General features: G+C 40.1%; 1 protein-coding gene across 1 annotated transcript; it reads left to right on the top strand.

Annotated features, from left to right (window-relative positions):
• Window positions 1–221: 221 nt before the first annotated feature.
• Window positions 222–27822, top strand: LOC143851574 (mitochondrial pyruvate carrier 4). The gene is made up of 5 exons (XM_077361047.1): window positions 222–384; window positions 5281–5379; window positions 5554–5606; window positions 16651–16724; window positions 27576–27822. Exons 1-5 carry the CDS (start codon window positions 330–332, stop codon window positions 27619–27621), a joined length of 327 nt encoding a protein of 108 aa, XP_077217162.1. The 5' UTR covers window positions 222–329; the 3' UTR covers window positions 27622–27822.

Here is a 27822-nt window from a genome sequence, read left to right as displayed (position 1 = left end):
CAAGATGAGTTTGTACAACTATTAAAGGGATGATCAACAGTACAATCTTGTCATTTGATAAAATTTGAGTTCTTCTTTGGCTATATCATCTGCCTAGTGGGGCCAAACGATTAGAATAAGGGAAGTGATATTTAACATCATCATTTTTTACTTTGGACAGCCGCAACTAGATCTAGAGGGGCTGTCCCAAGTAAATAACCTCTGGATGACTAACATCACCAGCCTCTGCTTCAAAATAAGACGGAATTCAATACCCTCCGTATTTTCACGCCTTTGACGAATCTAGAGAGAGAGAGAGAGAGAGAGAGAGAGAGAGAGAGAGAGAGTCAATGGCGGCCTCGAAGATCCAAGCGCTGTGGAATCACCCAGCCGGCCCTAAAACCAGTTAGTCTAATGCCTTTCTCTCATATTTTTCATTACTCATTTCCATATTTTTTTCAATTTAATGAATAATTCCATCTTTTTTCAAGACAATTATCTTCTGTTTAAAGTTTAAACATTGGATCTCGTTATGTGTGTTCTTGATCTGAAATCTTCTTAGGTTGATATTTCTGTTGTAAGCTGAAGAATTCCATGTGAAGCATCTTGGTTTTTAGTTGAGAGATTGTCAAAAACCGTACCCAGTAGGAAGAAACAAAAAATTGGGTGGAATTAGGAAGTCACAAATAAAATTTGTTTGAGAAGGTATTACTTGGATTATCCTTAATGGTGCAATTAATTGAATGTTTATTGGTAGATTGATTGGACATGGTTTGTGTGTATCCGTGCGTGATTAGGTTAACCCATCCTCTGTCATAGAACCAAGATTTTAAATTTCGACTGAAATCGGTCCGAAATTTTGGGTTTCGGTCAACCCCGAAACTGAAATTGGGTAAAGTCGAAATGTCGGTCAAAATTTCGTTTTCCCTGAAATTTCGGTCCGAATTTTAAGGAAAATCTCCAAAAAATATATGGATTTTATTCTTTAGTTAATATTTTCCTGAAATTTCGGTAATACAAGATAAAATATTGTTTTGTTAGATTTAGTTAGATTTTGTCCGAAATTTCAAAATTTCGGCCCAGCTGAAATTTCAGTTTCAGTGAGGAACGAAACGCATTCTAAAACTGAAATTTGAAACCTTGTATAGAACTATGATGCCATGTTTGAGACCGAGTAAAACCACTCAAGCAACTCGAGGAGGACTTGTCCTACATAGCGAGACTAGATACATCTAATTTAGGCCTATTCGTTTGAGATTATGATAATCGATGGTGAGCCCCCAAACTGATAATTAGAGTCAAAATTAATGTAATTTAAGTCCAATAATCACTTTTGGGGCTCACAATCAGTTGTCATAATCTCAAACGAGCAGGGCTTAGTGACTGCTTTAAGAGCTTTTACTTGTCTACACCAAGGCAGGTGCATTCCACACCAGTTTCAAAAGCATATAAGCTAGCACCATAAAGACCCTTATTAGGTTACTAGCGTGAGAAGGGGCTTTAAAGAAGCCAGCTTCGAAACGGATGCGCGCGACATGCTAATCTAATAAGGGCTATGAAATCAATCGAATATTCACTCCTATTCGCTCCCTACCCGAAGTAGTCAACTCAATAGGCAGCTAGGCGAAAGCAAGGAAAGGTGGGATCATGCTCCTCTGCTTTTAGCGATTCTTCCTGTATCTTGAAAACGATAGGCGTCAGCGGCAAGGGCCAAGCGTGATCGAAGTAAGGGCCCTATAATTATAGTTAGTGAAACCAGTAGAGAACCTCCAATTCAGCCAATTCTTCTTTGTGCTTCGAATTGACTTAAACTTAATATGGCCTCCGCCTTGCTTACTAATAGGGCAACAAACAAGGGAGAACCTTCGCTAGCTCAGCCAGTTAAGGCAAAAGCAGCTTAAGCTCTTCTGATCACCCAAGAAGCCCTCGACGAACCGCCTATAGTATTATATACTTATATAAATCAATTTTTTTCAAGTATGATTAATCTGAGGAAGAATTGTAGTTCCTGCCCCTTGCGCGACATCTCCCAGTCCACCACAGCTTGCGGATAACATAATTATCATGGAGGAAGCGAGCGAGTGTATCAAGGTAGGGGCTAGGTTCTTAGCCTATACTGTAAAGCAGTCAAAATCAATAAGAAAGAGCGAGACAAGGTTTTATCCCGCAACTAAGAGGAAACTATAAGGTTCGGCAAGCTCATTTTTTACTCTAAGGAACCGATCTAGCACCTTGGAATCCCCATCCAAACTTAAGGAGTAAATAAAAACCATTGGTAGGGAGTTTGGTAAGGACCGCTAAGCAGGAAGCGTAAGGGAGCGGAGCGACCGATTGATTAAGATTAGAATCTGTTTAGTCCCTTCGGTCAGCTCTTTAGGTAGGCTTAGGCATAAAGGAAATAATAGGACGGCCGATCTGTGCGATACGTGATTCTTTTGTAGGATCGCACTGGAATATTTGAATCCACTGAAGATGCAACAGGTATTTGTGATCAATCAGCTTCAAGTATGACCGAGGACTTTCTATCTGCATCCATAATAACTATACAATCTGGTTTTTGATTCGACCCGAAATTGATCTTCTTGTTTCTCGAACGGATTTTTTTTCGGACTTGAACAATTGGTCCAAAAACCCCCAATCCCCCGGGGACTCGAAACAGATCAAACAGGTGTCTCAGTCAAAATCACTCTGTTGTGCCGCCAATCCATTGATACTCTACTCCATTCATTGCCAAAAACAACATGGTTTTCTTTCAAGCCACACTAGAGATAGGGGAGGGAGGTGCCTGGCTTGGCCATATAGGGCAGCCCCACTTCCAGTATTGTTGGAAGAAGCAGTGCAGTGTAAGCAGGTCCGTTTCGGGAAGCAGTGAAGGAATCAGAGATAGAATTTTGGAATGCTCACTAGAAACAATTGCTTATAGTTCAAGATATTAGAGAGTTGTTTCCTAGGTGAAATATATGTTTTAGCTCAGCTTCCCTTCACTATGGTAGAATGAGAAAGTTCAATATGATATTTTTAGATTCATTTATTGAGTAACTTCCCATTAGCATAAGACCATGGATATTTTGGAGATGTATATTTATATTTGGTTGATGGTGGGCTAGTTGGAAGAGGAATTGCTTGTTAGACCATAGTTTCAAAACTCTCCCACATCATCCTCCACTTCCCAAGTCGACTCCCTTGTATCATGGTTGAGTTCTTGTCCGATTCCACATTTTGCCCTACAAAACTCCTTTGATTCTCTCGAGTTATGACCGAGTCAATTGGGTTGATTCTCTCGAGTTCTGACTGCATCAACCGGGTACTCGATCGCTCCACACCAAGTTAACTAGGATTTGCTTTGGCTGCGTTTTGGCCCACAACCGCATTTTGAAACAGTGTTAGATACTTGTTTGGCTGTTCAGTAATTTTTAACATGTATGCTTCTCCACTCAGAATTTTACTTTTTTTGAATGGTAATAGAAACTTCATTGATAAAACCGAGACCAAGAAAGTCCCGCAAATATACAAGAAGAAGAGAAGCAAATAGCAAGCTAATAAGAAAAATGGAAATAATTAGGGAGGGAGGAAATCGAAAAGTTCCATCCTCTCCCTATGTACACCCCCTTTAGCAAGATTGTCAGCCTCTCCGTTTGCTGATCGCCTTATATGGTTGAAGGATATGGGGGAGGTTCCAATTCTATCCTGGATCTCATCAAATAAGCCGCAAATCTCCATGGAGCATTGTGTGGATTTTGTAGCCACCTAATTGCATTGAGGGAGTCCCCTCCATTCAGAATTTTTATGTGATTAATTTCGCTTTATGTATTAGATGTTGGTTAATTGTTTATTCCATTCTTGTAATGTTGCATGTTATAGAACTAGGACTTTTAGTTAACTGATCTTACGATTAGTTGATGATCATCGACATAGTAATATCTACTATTTGAATACCGTTGATCGCCCTACAACAGTTGAGGTGTATGGGATGAGGCTTATCACGCAAAGGTGATAACCTGTTTTGATTGTCGAATAAATTAGGATAACTCATTCAATGTTATATGAACTAGTATGGGAAGTTTGAGATGATCAAAGTTTCAAACAACCCAACCAAGTAAATGACTTATCCTGCATGGTTAGACTAGATACACCTATTTAAGGATTACTTTAAGAGCTTTTATTCTCTGTAGCATGGTGTGTGCATCATTTCACATGCATAAGGGTGAACTGGAGTTTTTGATCCATAGACTTGTGTGGAATTAGAGCAAGCTAGTGGAAGTGAGATGTTCAGCTCTAGGCAAATGGAGGTTTGGTTTTATTCTTTCTGTGTAGAGAAAGTTTTTTGATTTTGGAGGGCTCACCTATCATATCTTATTCTTTATAATAAATCATAGACTGACTAATTAATCAGAGCAATCAGGAAGTGCTTTCCATTGTTTATTAACCATTTAGTGGGAGATAGCTTAATCATTTAAGTATTTGAAAGTAGTGGTATTTCTGTACATACGTATTGTTGACTGTTTGGATCAGTTTCCTTTTTGCTACCATCTTATATTTGCTTTTGTTTTCTATTCTGTTAATGGTCTATGATCTCTCGTTTGCTCTTTTGCTCTTATTTATAAAAGGATTGTTCTTCAAAATATTGTGGGATTGCCATACCCTTTATAAATTACTGTCATAAAATGCTACCATCTCATATTTTGTTCTATTTTGTTTTCTATTAACAGGCTATAATCTCCCTGTCTCTCTCATATTTATAAATGGGTTGTACTTCAAAACCTAGTGTATTTTTTTGAAAGGCCAAAATCTAATGGAATTGTCATACCCTTTATTAACTACTGTTCTAAAAACATTTTGTAGTTTTATATTATTCTTGGATTCTAAGAAATTGAACATTCCATAAAACCATTAATAATTGACCTAGAAAATAAATAAATTCAGCCGCTGTTTTGAAAAATAAATAAATTAGCTTTACATATGTACTTGCCTTTTCAGTTGTGCTCTACTATGTACCAACATATTTTCTCAATCTACACATGTTCCTTTACCATGGTTGGCAGTCAATAATCCCATCAGTTAATAACCTGCTCTCTGGATATTGATTAAAAAATAAAAACTCATATATAAATACCTTTGAATTATCAACAGCTCGAGAGTTATACTTCCTTATCCGTTCAGAGAGAGAGAGAGAGAGAGAGTTATACTTCCTTATTATGCCCTTTATTTTTTCTAAAAGAATGTTTGATATCTACTTCACAAATTACTCGTGATGTTACATTTCCTTTTGCATGCATAAGAATAACTTCCTTTCTATTGCAGTTCATTTTTGGGCTCCAACTTTTAAATGGGGTATCAGCATAGCCAATATTGCTGACTTCTCAAAGCCACCTGAGAAGATTTCCTATCCTCAACAAATAGGTATGTGTGGTTCGTCCAGTGAACATTTGTATGTTTTGTTTTAAGTAATAATATCTGGAGGCATGATATATTCTGTTTCTATTTGTATGGTATGATTATGTTCTGTTTCTATTTGTATGCATTACAGGTTTTTAATGTGGACTTATTTCTCATCTTTGTATTATGATCTTTCAGCTGTTACATTTACTGGAGTTATCTGGACACGCTATAGCACTGTAATTGTACCGGTAAGGTTGATTAAATAGGGAATTTGATGCTATCTTTTTTATGGGAGCTTGTAATCTACTAATTACGATAATCTTTTTTATGATTCTCGCCAACGAAATACTTATTAAAATCTTTCCTTCCCATGTACCGTATAAATAGGGAGTAATCTGTGCTGTACTGGTATCATCCTGAACTACTTATTCTGCTATAGATAGAAAAGGATTAAATCTTGAAACTAGGTTTGTCCAAAAGAAGATTTTCATCGCTAGTAAACAATATATGCCATGCATCTAAAGAATAGCAGACTGAAATAGGCTCGATTTCTTTTTTCATTATCAGTAAAAAGAAAAAGTAACTTTGATGTGTCGATACCTAATTGTTCTTACAGAGTTGCTTCACACAAGACACTATGAAAATACATCATTAGATGTGTGAAACAACTAGTTACTCCAAAAGCTTAAGCTGATGGAGATGGTGTTATTTAATCTTTTATACTTTAACAATCCCCCTCACATGTGGCCCCTCTTTCTAGGATTGGCCTACACGTGGCACATGTGGCCCCTCTTTTGGGTTTGGCCATTGTGTGTGGATTTTTGCTATTCAGTAGGTTTGAACTCAGGGCCTTTGGCTCTGATACCATGTGAAACAACCAGTTACTCCAAAAGCTTAAGCTGAGGGAGATGGAGTTATTTAATCTTTTATACTTTAAGAAGATGATGTGGTCTGGTCCTCTGAAAGACTATCGATGCATCAAATAACAAGATCTACCAATAATTCCTAAAGAGCACACAAGATAATTCTAGGAAAGGATAAAACAACAAAATGATCTTGATCAATCTAGATCAAAATAGAGAAAAAGCTCCAACTATGTCACATAGAAGCGTCCAAGAAAGCTGTCACATACATTTTTTTTCTATTTATAGTCGAGTTTGTCCATATTCAATAGATTGTAATGCTCATAAAGCTAACTTTTAGATTTCTTAAGCGACTTCTCTAGAACGTAGACAAACACTTATTCTGAGGTGTCTAGATAACTCCAAACGCAAATACCTATGAAAGCTCCTTACGTTTGATGGACAATATGCATCCATCTCAATATTCTTGGCCACTGATTCATTCAGCTCTATTTTGTAACGATGGACATCACAATTCAACGGATACAGTAATTGAAAATATATGCAGTCCCTGGGCATGGAGCAATCATTGGTAGCCTTGATTGCCACATAATTTATGAAGCTGGATTTAATGCTTGAACTTTTATTTAATCCACTTAATGTAGCATATTGGACTCCTAAAAGTCGACTAATGTGGTCAACAAACATGGAGCTCACAAAGTATACGGGCCAATAATTATTTGCTATCTAAAACCAACCACTTATGCTCCTACTACAACTCAGGCATACCAGGAAAAATCATAGATACTTACATAGCTAAAGTCTCCCTCTTTCAGGAGAGGGTGCCACACAACTAAGGCACATGTGTTGGAGTCCATATCAGACACAACTTTTTTTATACCTTGCCTCTGAGAAACTGTCCATATCAAAACCAATGACTTGTTTACAGTTGCTTGGAGTTAAATCACGAGTTACAATTAGAAGAAGGGGACTTGATATCAAACAATTCAAGTGAATCCCAGATGCCTCCTACTAGGGAAGATTTCTCATGCATATAGGTGCATTACTTAGAATAGGTCACCAATTGCTCAAAGATCAACAATGTTGGTTTTTCCGCTTGGATCCGTGTTATATGTGTTTAATACGCTACGGCACTACGCTATTGGGTATTTGATGCAGTGCAATATCATGCTACTGTTCGTGATCCAGAATTGTGCCCACTCATGAGAGAGAGAGAGAGAGAGAGAGAGAGAGAGAGAGAGAGAGAGAGAGAGACTGTGTTATTCTCTTGTTTTAAATAACAATTTTCATTTTGAGTAAAAGAAGTTGAGTTTATTTTGTGTGGAATACTAGTTTTGGTTCTTGAACTGTTCGTGGGGTTTTTTTTCTTGGAGAAAACTCAAACCTTGGAAGACCTGTTGCAAATTTCAGGAAATTTTTCCTAGGATTAAATATAGGAATGTAATCAACCTTGATCTGGTTCCTTTTAGCGGAAAATTCAATATCTTAGGCATATTATTCAAGTAAGGTATTTTTTAAAATTCCATATCCCACACATATTATTCAAGAAAGATCTTTTTTACGTCATTTTGGTATCAAAGCATTGCCATTAGTAGATTATATATATATATTACTTGGTAACAGAGCCAAGATGGCCCTAGAAGGCCATCTGATCCATAATCAAGTGAAGAATCAAATAAGAACAAGAAGGGTGAAGAGATTAAGGAGTTGTTACAATGTCAAGTAGAATGACGAAACCAGAGGATGAAGGAGATGAGGGAAGAATTCGCTTAATTATTGTCTCCTGCCCAACTTCCGTATAATCAAGAGAGTCATCGGATGCCAACTACCTAGTGTGTCAAAGCTTGTGGGGATCAACACGGGAGGAATTGAAGAGGAGGTAACCCTAGGTATCAACCAACACACAATTGGGACCCTCCTATACCTCGACCACAATTTCAACCCATGAATCGAGCTTCATAAGAAAATAATCGATGGGAGACAGAATTAAGATTGAAATTCTCAATTTCTTTGGAATATTAGAAGATGAAGAAGCAACCTGTAAGGATTTGAGTGAAGAATCCTATGAGGTATGTGAATATTTCTAATACCACAAACTAATATAAGAGAGGATTCGTTCAATACCACAATCAGTGGAATTAGTGGTGGAAAATTGTGTCCGAGGGTATTTCTTCCAAAGAAATTGTGCTTAAAAAATTTATGTATGTTCAATCGACGTTGGAATGGATCGATCGACCAATTTTTTTTTGAAATGGTAAATCTATCGACCGACCCCAAGTAGTTTGGGATAAATGCTTAGTTGAGTTGAGTGGTAAATCGATCGACCGATATTAAGTCGATCAATGATAGAGAAGGATGATCGATTAGACGAGATTTTGAAGTTCTGTTCATCTGGCCATCCAATCTTGGAGGAGTTTATTCATATCATTCCCGATGATATACCACCAGAGCTACGGCCATGTATTCTCTTTCCAAATATTTTGTTCGAAAAAGCGAAGGAGTCTTTAGATTTGTAGATCATTGCCATGATATTTTCATTGACAATCGAACGTCTTTGGAAGAGGGCAACTTGAGCTTGAGGTCTAGTTATTTCAACAGGGAGTCCCTAATGCAGTGCAATCTCAAGCGAGTGTTCATGATCCATTATTGGGGCCCACACATGAGCCAAGCAATAGGAAAGAAAGAATTGTTCGTGACTTTAAGATTAATATAACTGGGGCTCACATCACTAGTGGACTATTGGACAGATGGGGCCCATTCCAATTTGTCGCAGGCTTGAAGGTGTGATCCATTGTGTTTTATTCTCATTAGAAGCAACTATGGAATATACCACGTGAGGATCAATCCCAGCTTACCTATAAAAAATGGAAATATACCAAGTTTTCTCTGTGTGTGCATATGCGTGCGTTCGTATGGTGGTTTTTTTTTTTTTTTTTTTTTGGGGGGGGGGGGGGGGGTATGCCCATAGTTACCGGATTCACCATCCGATCCGCGATCCGGGGTCACACGATCCGAAACGTGGTTCATTAACGACCCAGATTGCCAAAAATGACGAACCGCGGCGACCCGCGGGAGAGAAAGAGAGAGAGACAGAGAGAGAGAGAGAGAGATGCATATAGACTAGAAGAGAGATGGAGAGAGCTATAAATTTTATATATTTTGGGTTGAATTGGAACTAGAGCTTTATTTTGAAAAAAATATGTAGGGCATACATGAGGTTTTTTTATTTTTTTATTAAATGGATGTACTATGGACTATAGAAGGATATTCATATATTCCAACTGGAACTTTCTTTTTGAAAAAATATGTATGACATACACGAGGTTTTTATATTTTGTGTATTAAATGTGTGTAGTGTGTACTATGGAATGACATTCTTGTAAAAATATATGAAATTATATATATATATATATATATATATATATATATATATATATATATATAGAGAGAGAGAGAGAGAGAGAGAGAGAGAGAGAGAGAGAGAGAACAGTTTCTACACACACGTGTACTATGGGTTGCAGGGTTGTCTATGTTTTCTTGGTTTATATCTGTGTATTTGTACTTGAGGGGGGACCTTCTCAGTCTTCTTTTTAATGAATTCTGTTACCATTCAAAAAAAAAAAAAGTTATCTACACACTAGCTTAAAATACAGTGGAGGCCCACATTGTTGGGGTGATCCAAACCATTCATTTGATTGGCCCTCACATAGATAGGGTGTCCACAAAAAATCAGCTCCATAGGATCATCCTAACCCTTCGAACCGTGGAGGCAAAAAATGGACAGATTTGTGAAGGTTTATACACGTCCATTTTACCTCCACAAATCGTAGGGTTGGGATGATCCTATGGAGCTGATTTTTTATGGACACCCTATCTATGTGAGGGCCAATCAAATGAATGGTTTGGATCACCCAAACAATATGCCCTCCATTGTATTTTAAGCTAGTGTGTAGATAACTTATCTACACATGTGTGTAGAAACCGTTTTCTCACATATATATATATATATATATCCTCATCGTACCGCGTACCGGACTACCATCGTACCCCGTTCCCGTACTGCGTACCGGAACGAACCGCGTTCCAGGTAACCTTTGGTATGCCAGCGTTTGGTGGGAAGAAAAAAGATAATCAGTTGCATCCATCAATATATTTTGCCAGTACAATGGTCAGATGTATGGAGAGTAAATCAAAGGGTGACTGAGCAGAATGAATATCCTGAGTGAATAGGAAATTTAGATTTGGAGAGGAAATCAGTAGCTGCGTTGCCCTCCGTAGACATCTCATTTTGACTGAACCCTAATAGTGTCGTTAGATTAGAAATCCTGTTAAATCGGCGTTCGAGAGTCCCGATTGGTACCTTAAGATAGGTTAGGATCTCAGGTAGGTCCCTTTAAATTTTCGTTTGAATCCGTTAGAGTTTGCCTAGCAAACGAACGAAGTTTGTAGTGTAGTGTAGTGTAGGAATAAGGGTGGCGATTTAGCCAGAAAAGGGGGTGCGCTTGAACCTGGAAAGCCAGTTCAAATTTACTGCAATGGGCTATCCGGGAGATATGCAGGCGTGCAGATTAATGTGTAACATAATTAGGGGGTGCATTATCCGAGAGCATGGCAGTTTGGTAATTAGGAAATATTCTTTTCTTCCTTTTCAAGTTTCGTTTAAGGCCTAATCTAGACTAATGAAGGTTTAGGGTTAAGATTAGTTGGAGGGAATCCTAGGAAGCTTCTTAGGTGGTTAGAATCCCTTTAATCTCAACCCTTGAACAAAAAGATGATTTGAAGGGTTGAGATCAAGAGGGGAGAAAGATATTTTGCAAAGTTTTTTCCCCCTTGTTTTCTACTTGGGCCACACCTCTTACTAGTATAAAGAGTAGTCTCAATTACACTAGAGTGGGCTGTCCATAGAAAGGATGGGGGGTCGGATATATCTTTTTCCTTATCAAAACCCCCATCGATTTAGGGTTTGGCGACAGAGCCTCATTTGAAGGAAAACATAGAGAAAGAGAGAAAGAGAGAGGGTGGTGACCGGAGAGATAGTCTTCCCCAACCCCATCTCCGGCCAACACTATTATTTTCCCCTTCTTCTTTTTCTTCTTCTTCTTCTTTTTCTTCTTCCAGCCACAGCCCCATCCACAACCTCCGATTGGACTTTCACCCAAACCCATCACCATCACAGCCACCAAACCCTCTTTCATCTCCACGGCCATTTTCTTCTTCACAAACCCATTATCCAAACCTATTCTACCATCTTCTTCTTCACCAAACTATCAGCCACCTCTGTAATCCCTCCACCATTTCTGGCCTCATTTCCGAACGGAATCCGGCCGGACCTGCCATCTCTATCTTCCTCTTACTACCTTCTTCAAAACCCCCCCTTGCTCATCCCTACAAACCCATTTTTTAGCACCACCGTTTTCCCCTTCTCTAACCCTCCATCAACACCATCAAGTCCGCCGGAATCTATTGCTCTTGTTTATATAAACCATGTTGTGATTAAGTGACCGTTCTGTACACTCTTTAAGAGTAATAGTGATAATGGAAAATAGGTTGGAAAGTGGTAATGTCAATTCATGGTAGGAGGTTCAACTAGCAATTTACCATGATAGAATAGATTAAAGAAGTTTACTGTTATAATTGTACTTTAATAAGCTTGATATGATATCTTTATTGTATACTAAATTTCTAAGTCACTTGGGCTGTATAGAATAGATCAGAAGCTTTGATATTCCTATTTTCTAGTGGCATGCTATTCATTTTTACTTGATAAAACTGAAGTGATGAATTTGGTTCTTAAATGAAGCCATGTTTTGGTTATTCTACTTATTTTGGACTGGGATTCTGTTTATAGTAGGAAACAATAGAATAATTGGAGGATATTTGTTATATCCCCCCTCTCTTTTTTCCCCTTCTGTAGAGTCTTCTTAATCTTTTAGATATTCACCTATAAACATTAGTAGCCTTTTTTATTGCTAAGGCGATGAAGGCGTTAGCCCAAGCCCATCTTTAGGGGACTTGCTCAGTCCAAGTAGCACCCCCCTCTTTTATATAGTGGACTTGCACAGTCTTTTGGGCGCTCTTAAATGATTAATTCCCCCTTTGGAGACATGGTTTGTCTCATTCGTGAGTCAGCCTTTTGGGAGACTATCCAAGTCTCGAGTAGTTGTATCCCTATTAGTAGAAGACTAACTTGGTCTTAGATTTCCCTTCCTTCGTCATTGTAAGGGCAATGATAGCGCTAGCTGGAGCCAACCCTTAGAGAGACAAGCTATGTCTCAGCAGAAAAGTCAAAATCTTTTAGGAGACAAGCTTACATGATTTATATAAACAAGAGCAACAAATACTTTACCAATTAAATGATATTTCTACAAGAACTATGTATTTCCAAGACAACATGTTTCCAAGTTCAGATTACTGATCCCATTAAAACAACTCAGTAATACAGTGGTTATTCTTAAGGACAGCAACCTTCATTTTTTTTTGGCTGAAATGCCTATGTTACAACGAACAGAAAACGAGTATAATACACTAATCTAGAACTTCAGCATATCCCTGTCTATAATTCTGTTATTCATCAAAGTCTAAGTTTGTACCAGAAATCATTAAAAACAATCATTTCACACCTTAATGTCCGGGTCTATGCTAGCATGAGACAGAACATTGTGCTGATTTTGAAATCAGAATAGAGTAGTGTAGATACCAGCCCTTATATGAGCAAAGTACACATTTTTTTTATTATTCATATACACAACAGACCCATATTCATTTCACTTATATTCTCACTTATGCTCAACAAGACAGGAACACAAACCAAAAGCTTAACCAATCAACATTAGAATAAAAAATACAGAGCTGTAAAAGAAGAGCATTTCCATAATTTCAAAACCTGCTAGATCAAGTAATTAAACCATAACTTCAGATGCACATGTTCATAAAGTTAAAAAACAGACCCAACAGCTGACTTAATATTGTTAAATCTTGATAATAATACTCTTACTATGCTATTATTTAACCTGCTCTTTTGTCCCCTGAACAGATTTTAAAAAAAAATGGAAGAAAGGGGGCTACTTGGAGCGAGAACCATAGGACTTATAGAAGATATGAAGAAAACAGAAAAGGGTTGGATAGGTTAGAGGACAATAAGAAAGCCAGCTGGTACCAATGAAGATGGATGGTATACTTGAGAGGTTGACGGCAAGGTGAAAGAAGTGCAGAATTTTGCACTATTCAGAGCAACAAACTGACCTGTAATTTCTAGCGAAAAGAACTCTGCCCAAGATCTATTAAGAGTTGCATGGGGGATTAATATGAAGTAAAAGGAATAGGTTGAGTACACATGAAGCCGGATCAAGAGAAGTACTCTACAGATTTAGATGGAGTTTAAAGAGTTCAAAGCCACTAAAATGAGAGCTTGAGAGGAGTATCGGCATGAATGAGCATAGGATTAAGAAAATTTGCAATTCCAACACAATCACTCATACAAAGGCAGACATAGTTTCTCATTTACATCCAGTTTGAAGAGAATCATGACAATTCAAAGCATCCAAGCCTAAACCATTTTGAAAATATTAAAGCATATCATCATCACATTTACGAAGGTTTGTCTACAACTTAATGATCATCACTATAAAAAGTCAAATTTCTCACAGAACTCTTATTAAAAATTTTTTTTTACTAAAGGCAAATTATTACCAAAATAGAATATCTGAAATCTAGATCACAGACAAAAAGAGAAAAAAAAAAAAGAATAAAAAAGTAAAAATAAAAAATAAAAAATGGAGAGCATATTGAAGCAAGAAAGTTGCAAGCCTGGCAAGTAAAAGTAGATGCTCACCTGAAAGCTAATGGTCAATGTAAAACTATAGAGGGAAACTAAATCCTAGCTTTGCAACTTTCAAATACATGCCTGAGATCTAAGAAATAAATCCTATATTTGTTTTTATGCTTGCACGATTCAGACTTATTCATCAAAAAGCCCCAAATTGAAATGAAATCAATCTCAAAGCAAGACAACATAATCCAAATCCTTTGAGGCCATCCAACAAACACTATGTATCATATATTTGAAGATTATGCCCACACAACAGACATTTTAGGTATCAAATACTTTCATTTTCAATTGATTCAACAACACAAACTAAGATTTAGGCTTTAATCAAGGCATTCCAAACAAGGAATGAATGAAAGGAATTATCTCGAAATCAATTACTTCACAGACATCGAAAGCTTTATGTACAAGAAATCACTTTGAAGCATTAATCAATCAATACAGAGCAGACATAAAAACCAGCTCCATACTATGTTCAGTGAATTTGTGCATTAATTCTAAAAATCAGATGAGAAATGAGACATCACCAGATGTTGAAGAACAAAATATGAGATACCTGATTATTGGATTCTCCTTGCTTCAATTGATTCTCTGAAGTACTTTTCCGTTGAAAAGATCTGAGTTAATTTCCTCTTTCTCTTTTTCTTATACAAGCTCTGCTATGAATTAGGAAGAAAATCGAGATGGCTTTAATAATGGCAGATGTGTGATATGGTGGCCAGATTTAATGGGGTTTATGGAAATGGGTTTGGGTAATGGGGTTTGAGAAAATGAGGAAGTGGTATGTAGGTGAGAATGGAGGTGATGGCTACAATGGCAGAGAATGGAGGTTAGTAGGGAAGGGTTTGGATTTAGATGGTAGGTTTGAGTCGATGGGTTTTGAATAAATTGATGGAGGAAAAGGGGTTTAATGGCTGCACATGGGAGATGATGGTGGAGGCGAAGAAGATGGTGATAGGTGGCCGAATTCCGGCGGAATTGATGGTGTTGATGGAGGGTTAGAGAAGGGGAAAACGATGGTGCTAAAAAATGGGTTTGTAGGGATGAGCAATGGGGGTTTTTGAAGAAGGCAGTAAGAGGAAGCTAGAGATGTCTGGTCTGGCCGGATTCCATCCGGAAATGAGGCCGGAAATGGTGGACGGATTACAGAGGTGGCTAATAGTTGGGTGAAGAAGAAGATGGTAGAATAGGTTTGGATAATGGGTTTGTGAAGAAGAAAATGGCCGTGGAGATGAAAGAGGGTTTGGTGGCTGTGATGGTGATGGGTTTGGGTGAAAGTCGAATCGGAGGTTGTGGATGGGGCGGTGGCTGGAAGAAGAAAAAGAAGAAGAAGAAGAAGATAAATAAGAAGGGGAAAATAATAGTGTTGGTCGGAGATGAGGTTGGGGAAGACGATCTCTCCGATCACCACCTTCTCTCTTTCTCTCCTTCTCTATGCTTTCTTTCAAATGAGGCTCTGTCGCCAAACCCTAAATCGATGGGGGTTTTGATAAGGAAAAAGATATATCGACCCCCCATCCTTTCTATGGACAGCCCACTCTAGTGTAATTGAGACTACTCTTTATACTAGTAGGAGGTGTGGCCCAAGTAGAAAACAAGGGAGCAAAAACTTTGCAAAATATCTTTCTCCCCTCTTGATCCCAAACCTTCAAATCATCTTTTTGTTCAAGGGTTGGGATCAAAGGGATTCTAACCACCTAAGAAGCTTCCAAGGAAGCTTCCTAGGATTCCCTCCAACTAATCTTAGCCCTAAATCTTCATTAGTCTAGATTAGGCCTTAAACGAAACTTGAAAAGGAAGAAAATAATCTTCCCTAATTACCAAACTGCCCTGCTCTTGGATAATGCACCCCCTAATTATATTACACATTAATCTGCATGCTTGCATATCCTCCCATACAGCCCATTGCAGTAAATTTGAACTGGCTTTCCAGGTTCAAGCGCACCCCCTTTTCTGGCTAAATCGCCACCCTTATTCCTACACTACACTACACTACAAACTTCGTTCGTTTGCTAGACAAACTTTAACGGATTCAAACGAAAATTTAAAGGGACCTACCTTGGATCCTAACCTATCTTAAGGTACCAATTGAGACTCTAGAACGCCGATTTAACAGGATTTCTAATCTAACGACGCTATTTGGGTTCGGTCAAAATGGTGTCTACACCCTCCCTCCAGAAAAACCAAATACTTCACTCATGAAATGACACATATTGGGCACATCGTTTCTAATTCTGATTTCCACTTTCAATAGCATATGCATTAAGCTCTACTCATGATTTAACTCAAGCCAATTTAAAATTTCACTAAATTTTCTTCGGCTACAACTGGGTAACTTAGTGCAGATGCATTGAGTAACATTTGCATTGAATTAATCTGTAATTAAGGAACTTTGAAATGGTTATTTTTTTTACACCAACTTTAAAATGGTTATTGGAGTGAGTTTGTTGACCTTTTCCTACTTCCGGCCTTATTCCCCTTTGAAGGATCAAACCATTTCAGTTTGTCTCTTTTGTTGATTTGCATCTTCTAGAACTTGAAGGTGTTTGGGTTTGTTTCTATGAATCAATTCTAATATACTGGTATATCATGCTGGGTTTGTAGAAAAACTGGAACCTTTTCAGTGTAAATGTCGCAATGGCAGGGACAGGAATTTATCAACTCGCCCGCAAAATTCGGTATGGCACAGATTCATCTTATATACTATCTTCCATACAAAATTGGCTTCGTGCTTTAACTGTTATGCCATTTGCATTTTTTAATTTCAAGATTTTCTCTTATTAATCGTATTGTCTGCATTCATATGGGTGTGTATTAATTTCTTACTGAGTTTTCGATTGGATTTATGCAAAATAATGCAGGAAGAAGGTAACTTTATTGGTTCCAAAGTTTTATTTCTTTTAAGTATAAGCAACAAAAACACATTTAATTAAAGTATCAATCAAATATATCTCATGCTGACTGCCAAAGGGTAAATATAGGTTTGAGGAAACTATAGATAATTAACCTATTTCTAGAACAAGACAAATCATGTACATGTGAGACATGATTGTTGGAAACTAATGCTTGACCCTTTAAAGGAAGGAATATTATCGATAACATCTCCATTGTGCAGGAAATAATGTTTCAAAGTATTGTCCAGAAGGTACATGGAGCTAATGTGCTGCTTAAATTGGGCCAAGGCTTATGATCGTGTGAGATGGGAATTCCTCCTAGCTTTGCTTATGAAATCCGGCTTTGGAAATGCCTTTATTATTATGATAAATAGAGCTACATCAAACTGTTGGTTCTCGATATGCATAAATGGCGAGCCAAAGGACTTATTCAAATCTACGAGAGGTTTGTTCCTAGGGGGTCCACTTTAGCCTTACCTGTTTATTATTGCAGAAGAGGTCATGTGTAGGTGATGAGTAGAGGATTGAAAAGGTATACTAGGATAAGAAGGCTGAATACTACTTTTGCTCTAGAGGATGTACCCCAATTTCCGATTGTCTGTTTGCAGATGATACCATTATCTTTTTAAATTGAAAAGGAGGTCCATTGAGAATATTATGAAGGTCCTTGCTTCCCATGAATCAGCCTTAGATCAACACATCAACAAGGACAATAGCTGCTTTTCATGCTCTTAAGAAAGCTCTTTGGCTAGGAAGATAATAACCATGGCTACGGGCTTTACTTATAATAGCTTTCCTATGGATTATCCGGGGGGCTCCTTTGTATAAGGGGAGGCTCAAGATAATTTTCTTTGAAAGGTTGATCGAAAAGGTGAGGATGCCGATGGAAGGTTGGCAATAACCGCTTTACATGCTCTAAGAAAAGCTCTTTGGCAATAAGGAGGATAATAAGTGTCACTACTCGCTTTATAAGTTATTTATTCTGGCTTTCCTATAGAAGTATAGATTACCTTCGGCTCCTTTGTATCAAGATACTTTTCTTTGAAAGGTTGATCAAAAAAGTGAGTAGGCAGATGGAAAGCTTTTATCATCGGGAGGTAAACTTGTCCTCTTAAACCATGTAATGGCTTTTATTCTGATATATATTTTATTAGTTTTAAAACCTCCTGTGGCGGTTCTCAAAAGAATAGAGAGCATTTTTTGCCCATTTTTGGTGGGGTGGGAGACTACCGATCAGGGAAGGAAACATTATTGGGTGACTTGGGATAATCTATGCAAACCCAAGAAAGGACGCCTTGGAACCAAATCCCTTCGAGACTTCTGCAATGCTTTTAGACTTAAAAGCATCCATAATATGCATGTGAAACTGAGCCCATGGAGTGACTTCATGAGGTCCAAAGATTTGAAGGGCAAAAGCTTCTTTCTAATAAAATCCAAGGTTGGTGACTCTAAGCAGTGGAAGCACATGGCTAGTTTGAAAGAAGAATGGTTTAACAACGGTCGTTGGATTATTCATTATTGGTAAGGGAGAAGTAGTTTTTTGGACTGATAAATGGATTGGCAACTGCCCCATTATCAATCATGCGGCCTACAGCTGAAATGAAGTGAACCTAACACTCAAGTAAAGGAGGTTATAAATGAGCATGGAAACTAGGAGCTAAATGAGTTTGAGAAAAATAGACCTCAATGGCTTATCAATGACATGAAAGTGTTCAAAGTCAATTTGACTGACAATGAAGATGAGAGTGTTTGGACTTTGGACTTTGGACTCCAAACTCCTCGGGTCTCCTTTTTTTTTTTTTGAAGGATAACTCCTGGGGTCTTTTCTCATCTAAATCAACTTGGAACATGATAGCTAGAGAGAAGAAATTTTGAATTTTTTCTCAACTAAATCAACTTGGAACATGGTTAGAGAGAAGTCAAAACAAAGATGGTTGTCATCCACATGGAGTGATCCTCCTCCCAAAATATGATATTTCATATGGAAAGTTTTCGAATGTGATTCATGTTGATAGTAGGCTGAAAGATATTTTTATTCCCCTTCCATCTATGTGCCTAGAAGAAAATCTTGACCACCTCCTTATAGACAATGACATGAGTAGGGGTTTGAGGGGCCACTTTGCAACCCTCCCTAGTGTTCCTTTAATGCAAAATCAGCCCATCATTGCTCATCTCCTTCAAAGGTTTGAGATAGCCCGGAGAAGAAGGTTCGTCATAAAGATGATTCCATCCCTCATAGTTTGGAAAATATGGAAAGAACAGCGCAGAGGGCTAATGGAAGGGTTAAATAAACCAACTAAATGGATTATAAAGGAAGTCATGGTTTGGACTAGCTCACTTGCCATATCCTTTACTCGTATTCTTGACTGGTCTAGTTGGGAAATATGGGCTCTTAGCAAAATTAATATTTCTCCCATGCCGGTGTCCCTCCAAGGTTTTTCAAGTATGCTGGGGAAAACCGAGGGTTGATGAGTTTAAGCTGAACTCAGATGGGGCTGCTAAAAAGGCAACCCTGGCATATCAGGTGGGTGGGTAGGCTTGAGAAATTATAATGGTGAGCTGATTTTTCCCTATTCTCATTTTTATAATACGGGTACTAACATGCAGGCAAAAACTAGGAGCATGATGGATGGCCTTAGATATTGCAAAGCTCTTGGTCTCATCAAGATTTAGATTGAATCTAACGACAAGATATTAATTGATTTACTAAATGACGATAAAGAACTGCCATGGTCCATCAAATTATATTGGCAGTAATTGAAATCTTTGATTGCAGAGTTGAAGCCTCAGTTGTCTCATACTTATAGGGAAGCTAATCAAGTTTCCGACTCTTTGGCGAAGTACGCTTGTGATATAATATGTGATAAAGTTTTTAGTCAATGGAATGAGATGCCCATTAGGGCTAGGGGAACGATTAGGTGTGATGCTTTGGGTATCCCAAGCATCCATCGTTAGTAATTTTGTTTCTTTTTTGGGTCCAGAGGTAACGCAACATGTCCCGCTCTCCGTTTTTCTTTTACTCAATCAATAAAATTTAAGGTGGCAGCCTGGGTTCCTAGATAAATTTCGAGTTTTAAAAAAAATTAATGCTTGACCCTTCTAGTGCTTTCATTGTATTTCTGATACTCGTAGATAGGATTATGACATTTGTTTGTGTGTCAGTTGTATAATTGCACAGATGAGTTTGGGTGGTGAATATGGTCTATTTTTGCCTTGGATCACAAAATGGTCTATGCGCGCAGGGGCTTGTTTGAGAGCCATAGAGGGAAAATTACTAGGGCTTCTGGCTTTGATATTAAGGACTCAAATAAAGCCGGAGAGATTGCCCTCTGGTTTCTATATCTATCATAGAGAGTTAGGTGGTAGATCATGGTCGAGGGAGACTTCAGATTCATTAGCATAGACTCCTGTTAGAGGGCGAATCTCAACGTGATTTGTGGATGCAGATGAATGTTTGTTTGTGGTGTTTTGCGAAACCCAATGAACTTGCCTGTAGCACTGTCCATCTGGATCGGTTTCTCATTGGCGAGACTTTTTTCCCCATTAAATATGCTATATGGGTCATCCTTTACTTTCTGTGCTTCTTTTTTGTTTTTTTGTTTTTTTTTAAATGGTAGCAATTATATTAAAAGAAGACTGAGGGTGTCCCCCTTACAACACAGAAAATAAAACAAACTATGGTAATACAATTAGGGCGGGAGAAAATCATAGAGTTCTAAAGCCTGCAGCGATACGCCAACTTTTGCTAACTTATCTGCTACGTCATTAGCAGAGCGCCTCACATGATTAAAAGTTACCGGCCGCCCCTGTAAGATATCTGTAATCTCGTCAAAGAATTTAAGAAAGCGCCATGGGGGAGTCCGAGGTCCCCTGAGCCATCTTATAACATTCAGCGAGTCACCCTCCACAACACAGCTGTCTGATATTTCCCTAACCAAGCTTACAATGCCTTGATGCGCTGCCCTTACCTCAGCCTCATTCGAATCCGCTATGCCGAGTGGGCCAGAAAAAGCCTTCAGGACGACACCGTTGCTATCTCGTAATACTCCACCAATCCCTGCAGGGCCTGGGTTGCCCAAGCTTGAACCATCAAAATTTAATTTAAAGTGCCCTTCTTGAGGAGGGCTCCAATGCTGAATGGATACCTGCTGAACTTCCTTGCTATGGCACACTACTGTCCACCCTTCCCACAGTTCTAATGCCGAGACGAAACGGAATAACGGCAGGGCTCTAGCCCAGGAGATAGTAAGCGAAATGACCTTAATAAATAAAAAGAACGGAGATTTAGCTTTCCCATCAAAGATCCGAGAGTTCCTTTCTGTCCATATTACCCATAAAACCGCCATTAAGGATAGCCACCACAACCTCTTTCCCTTGCTTCCCCAAGGTATACATCCCCAGCTGGCAAACAGATCTTGCAAACATGAAGGGAACACCCATATGATGCCAAATCGGCCTAAAAGCCTCCCCCAGATCTCCCTTACTACTCGACAGTGTATGAAAATGTGATCTACCGACTCCCCTGATGCAAGGCATAAAGTACAGCATGTGCCTTTGACGTAGGAAGTCCACTGTTTGTATTCGATTCCTTAATGCCGCCCAACCGAAGAAGCATACTCTAGGGGGCGCCTTTGTTTTCCACACCTTTGCTACCAGATGATTAACCTCAAAAGGCACCAAACTATTATAGAAAGACTTTACCGAGAAGCTGCCTGAAGACGTTGCTGCCCACAACCGTTTGTCTTTCCCAGAGACACTAACATAATTCTGCTCCAGAATCTGAAATAAGTTCGTCACCGATGGCAATTCGCGGTCAAAGAAATTCCGACGGAAAGGAGGCTGCCATATAACTTTTCCTCCAACGTATTCAAAACAATCTTTCACATAGAGATACTTATCCGCTGCAACTAGAAAAAGATCCGGGAATAGGGCTTGGAGCGGTACAGCCGAACACCACCGCATGGGCCAGAAAGATATCCGCTCGCCGGAGTACACACGATACGTGATTTCACGATCAAAGAGCGGTAAGAGGCTGAGGATATCCCGCCAAATCGTCACCCCCGGTTTGTTGAAGATATTCAAAGAAGTCCATTCACCTGGAGCAACACCATATTTACCTGAGATTACTCTAGCCCATAGTCTTGACTTCTCTTCACCAAACCTCCATAACCATTTACCCATCAGTCTTGATTGACCTACTTGAGCCTCCGAATACCTAGGCCTCCCCCTTGAAGGGGCATACACACCGATTCCCAACTCACTAGCGCCAGGACCCGCTGCGACGCTAAACCCCCCCACAAAAATCGTCGTTGAATCTGTTCAATGCGCTTGACCACAGACACCGGGCATTTGAATAATGATAGCTGATAAATGGGTATATTGGCCAAAGCAGCTTTGATAAAGGTTAACCTGCCACCTTTAGATAATAAGTTCCTCTTCCATGTATCAAGCCTTCGCTCAATTCGATCCACAATGTGATCCCATGCACATTTTCGAGGTCGACCTATTCCCAGAGGCAATCCCAGGTAAGAGGCAGGCAAACTCTGCAAGGAACATCCCATAATAGTCGCTAGATCGGAAGCACCTTCGGCGGACATATTCAAAGCGTAGAGACGAGATTTTGAGAAGTTGGAACGAAGACCTGTCACTAACTCATAGCACCGGAGAATAGCCTTAAGATTAAGAATCTTTAAGGCCTGGGAAGAACTGAAGAGTATAGTATCGTCCGCGAATTGCAAATGCGAGACCTGAAACCCAGACTCGCTACAATCTACCCCGGAAATCAACCCCTCCATTCGACCTTTCTTCAACAGCACGCTAAGGGCTTCCGCTATAATGACAAATAGAAAGGGAGAGAGAGGATCCCCCTGTCTTAATCCTCGAGACGATTGGAAGAACCCGTGTGCAGAGCCATTAATCAGAATTGAAAAGTGAGCTGAAGATAGACAACTACGGATCCACCCACATCATGTTCTCCCGAAACCCATTCTTTGTAAGAGGTAGTCCAGACACTGCCAATCCACCCTGTCATACGCTTTTTCCATGTCTAGCTTACAGATAATACCTTGCTTCCTTGACTTTGCCATGTTATCCACCATTTCATTGGCTACCATCGAGCAGTCTAAAATTTGTCGCTGGGCAACAAAAGCACATTGATTCTCTGAGATGATAAAGGGGAGGACCCTCTTGAGCCGGTCCGCCAACACTTTAGACAAGAGCTTATATAAACAACCTACCAAACTGATAGGCCGAAACTCGGAAATCTTCACTGCTCCCTTAACTTTGGGGATGAGAGCAAGAAAGGTGGCACCTGTTCCCCGATCCAGCTTCAACCCAGCATGGAACGCTTGAAAGAAGGCCATGACATCTCCCTTTACGTACTCCCAACAATCCTGAAAAAAAGCAAGACAGAAACCGTCCGGCCCCGGCGCTTTGTCACGATGCATGGAGAACACCCCTTTCTCCACCTCTTCAGCCAAAAAGGGGCCTTCAAGCCCCGAGCAACTAGAAGCATCAAGCGAGGTAAAGCTCACCGCATCCAATGTAGGTTGTAAAATATCTTCTGCTGAATATAACTGCCGGTAGTAGTCCAGAATTTCCTTAGTAATCGCCTCTTTGCGATCCGAAAGGGTACCCTGCACTTCTAAAACCTCAATCCTATTATTCCGCCTCCGTGCACTGGCTATGTTATGAAAGTAAGCAGTATTTTTATCTCCTTGCTTTAGCCAACTAACTCGGGACTTCTGTCTCCATAAAATTTCTTCCTGGAGGAGGCATCCTTTATGTTCCTCCTTAATTTTTCCCAACTCATGCAACTCATCCTCTGAAGCTGACCGCGCTTCATCGGCCAATGATAAGACCCGCATCCGATTTTGTAGCCAAGATTGGCGATCGCGGAGAGCCTCTTTTCTGAGAGAGTCCCACTCGATGAGTCTTTTTTTCACATAACGAAGTTTAGCCCCTATGACCCAATCGGCTGCCCCTTCCACTTTATGTGATTCCCACCATCCGCCCATCCGCTCAATCATGTGAGGAATTTCTAACCATCCTAACTGAAATCGAAAAGGTGATGGACCCCATGAATCCAGTCGTGGATCCAGAACTATCGGGCAATGATTAGACACTGAATGTACAATCGCCTTCTGACACACTGACGGGAACAAGGAAAGCCAGCCATTGCTGAACAAGAAGCGATCTAAACAGCTTTTCTGGGAGTTTCTGGACCAAGAGAATTTAGCCCCCAGTAGTGGAATATCGAGGAGTTCAGATTCAGCAATGAAATCGGAAAACTCTAACATATGTTGGGAAATTCTACGACACCCTTGTCTTTCTTCTACCCGTCTGATTTCATTAAAGTCGCCCCCTAAGCACCACAGATGTCCCCATTTACCCCTGATCAATAGAAGTTCTGACCACAACTGTTGCTTCGCTGATCGGAGTGTTGGACCATAGATGCCTGAAAAGGTAAGAACTTTTTGTGTGCTCATCTGACCAAGAACTATTGACACTGAGAACTGGCCTACCCAGGAATCCTGAATCACCCATTTGGATTGATCCCACATCACTAGAATGCCTCCTGCTGCCCCTACAGCGGCCAAAGAGAGCCACTCCCAATTGGAGTTGCCGCCTAGACTTCGGATCAAAGCACTATTTGCCACCCCCATTTTTGTTTCTTGAATACAAACTATATCCGGCTTATGTCGTTTCACTAAGTCTTTAACCTGTGCCTTCTTCTCCAGAGACCCCAGCCCGTTAACATTCCAAGAAAGAATCAGCATGGGCGAACAGACGACCTTTGAGCACTTACCCGCGGACTCATCCGACTGGAACCTCTCGCATGGCGAACTCCTTTTTTAAAGACAGGAGATTTATCATAATTGACATCCGATTTCAACTTGGATAGCTCTCGCAGCATCTTCCTGACTCCTTCGACGCTGGAAGGATCAGAAAAGGTTCTGTGATCCATTTCACGACGCTCCGCCACTCTGAACATAGAGCGCAATTGGTCTTCCGGCCCGGAGTATGATAAGCCCATAACTCTGCTAGTTGAAATTATATGATTCACAAAAATTTCCAAAATTTCTGATTGAGGATCTACCCATGAGAGAGGAGTGATATTCTCCTCCACGCTCAAAACTAAAGCTAAGTTGTCACTTACGAATTCCTCATTTGAATCCGGAACTCCGCCACCATCAACGCCTTCCACCGAAAACTTCCAACTCTCAGATGTAGAAGGATCGGACAGCAGATTGTCATGACAGACATCGATTAATCCTTGGGTGGAGGAATCACCCCGATCTTGGCTGCAGCAAATGTCTTTGCCCGATACCACACCCCGTTGGGCCTCCTCATAGATTGAAAGCACACAAGATGAATTAACGATAGCTGGGCAAGCTACACCGACCGGGTCCACCACTTCCCTCCGAAGCAAAAGGTCACCTTCCTGTATTCCGTCAACCAGATGATCCACAGAGGAAACACCTACAGTAGCCTCCGCCAGGTTGACCAAGAGACGATATTTTTCTCCTTCGTGAATTCCTTCTATGAAAGGATCAAAAGAGGAGACACCAGCGAAAGCCTCCGCTAAGTTGACCATGAGTCGAGGGTTTTCTTTTTCTCGCCAATCACCGAGACGAAGAGAACGGGATTGCGAAATGAGCGAGTGATCCCTCAGACCCGATACTTGTAGAGTAGGTGAAAATGGGCTATGGACTATTGCAGAAAAGCCCACCAGCTGGGCCATGACCGAAGGAAAGGTTTTGAAGGGCGAGAGCTCAATGTTATCTACATCAGACAGGCCCACCACCTTTGACTGAAAAGGATGGTCCCATAGCTGCTGACGCCCTTGATCCAACGGATAGGGCGAGTCCATTTGAATGAAGGGAGAGATGAGAGCCTGGGAAGTTGAACCGGGAAAGCTGTTTGTCTTCCAACTACATGCAGTCTCTCCATCCGCCACGTATTTCTGACAGAGAAGACTAGCCGCATTTTGTCTTGGTCCCTTCCCCTTTGCAAGCCTGCTTACCCTACCCCTCTCACCTAATTCCACGTCAACAGTAGAACTAAAGGACGAAGCGTGCTTTAGACACTTCACGCCTTGAGGACTAACCTGCGCCCTCTTCTTCTCCGACCACTTCTTACCGGAAAAACCAAAATTTTCCGGCCAGTTTCGAGAAACTTCAGATGCCGGTACAACTCGTTGTAGCGGAGTAGTAGGATTTCTTGAGGCCGACACCCAATGCACCAACTCATCGATGTAAACTGGTAAACGCACGGAATCTGGGGAAGCTGAAGAAGTCATTAGGAGAATGGAAGCTTTCTCATACCCTCTACCTTCATCACAGGAATCAGCTGTTGCTAGCACTCTACCGATACGACACCCTATTTTCCGGAAATTTTCCACCAACCATGCTTGAGGAGGGAGTCCATCAATCGACCACCAGGAGTACGTAAAGTTCCCGGGGAATTTATCCTTCCATGCACATATCTCTGTGAAAGGAGTATCCGAAGCATTCATCCATCGACGTCGGCAATCTACCACGAAGGCTTCCGGAGAGGAGGTTATAGCCACCTCCCCAGGAGCTACCTGAAATATCTCAAACTCGGCTGAAGTGCCCGAAACACCTTTTAACCACATTTTGAGCTGATAGTGGTCCGTCATAGATTTTGTGGCAAGGTTACCCCAAAAGGTGCTGTGTAAATCAAATCTAGAGCCCAGCTCAATGGATGCAGCCCATATTTCCTCCGGGCACTCAAAGATATTCGCCGACTCCTTCGAGCCGATTTCAATGCAGCCCATATTTCCTCCGGGCACTCAAAGATATTCGCCGACTCCTTCGAGCCGATTTCAATAGCAACCGACTCACACTAAGGCCCGGCAGCCTCGCTAAGGTGCCTCTGAGGGCGCCTGATGAAGTAGTGACCACCTTTATTTTTTCTGCTTTCCATCCTTGTTTTTGCATTAGTGACCACCTTGGTCATTGTCATTTTTGTACCTTTCACCTCTTTTGAATGAGGTTTTTACCACACCAGTGTGGGCGCCTGATGAAGTAGGGCCTTGGAGGTAGCTCACAATGCAGGCTTGAGCAAGGAGAGGGTGAGGAAAGGCTGAAAAACAAAGGAAAAACAGATCTAGTAAAAAAATGATTTATTTTTCCCTTTTTTTTTTAGACTTTTCTCACCCTCTCCTCATTCATTCCCTCTCAAGTCTCTCCTCCCACCCTCCTCATCCCTCTCGCCACATTATAAACTAAAATTCCATGGAAAAAAATTCACGATTTCCAAACATGGCCTAGGAGTTTTTATTTTTCATTAGAAACCAAATCTCTTCTCTAACTTGCTGTTATTCAGACAAAAGTCGCTTTATTTCTCTTTCTACTATATCTTAGGAGATTCTATATGGTGTAAGGGCTTTCAACAATACGGTAGGCGTACCGCCCTTGATATTTGATCCAACAGCAGCTCACTTTTTGAGAGCTGTTGTTGGATTAGACATCAAGGATGGTACTTCCACTGTACAAAGGCCTTATTGTTGTAAGCCCTTACACCATATAATTTCTCATATTTTAGTTTCTAATCACTTTCAGAGGAATGTGGAAAATTGTATTAACGCTTCATCCCTTTGAACTCTTTCAGGCAGGATTACTTTGACGAGGCTAAAGAGGCGGTTCTAAAAGAATAAGGAACAGACAATCTCCCACTACGTTCCATTGTATCTTCAGATTTTTAGCCATTTTTATGGCCAAAACATTTTGAATTGATGAGGACATAATGTTCGTTTGAGAATTTGGTGGTTTGTTTTGGTTTGAAGTTCTTCAAAATTGCAGTGTATTCGTATCTTTATTATATAGTAATAGGTATGAGATGCTTCCCAGTTCAATAA

The sequence above is a fragment of the Tasmannia lanceolata genome, unplaced genomic scaffold, assembly GCF_043159265.1.
Source record: "Tasmannia lanceolata isolate RefF3 unplaced genomic scaffold, GAP_Taslan_0.1 ptg000018l, whole genome shotgun sequence".
In the NCBI taxonomy this organism is placed as follows: Eukaryota; Viridiplantae; Streptophyta; class Magnoliopsida; order Canellales; family Winteraceae; genus Tasmannia; species Tasmannia lanceolata.
The sequence above is the reverse complement of the archived record's forward strand: the minus strand, read 5'-3'. Positions and strand labels throughout refer to the sequence as shown.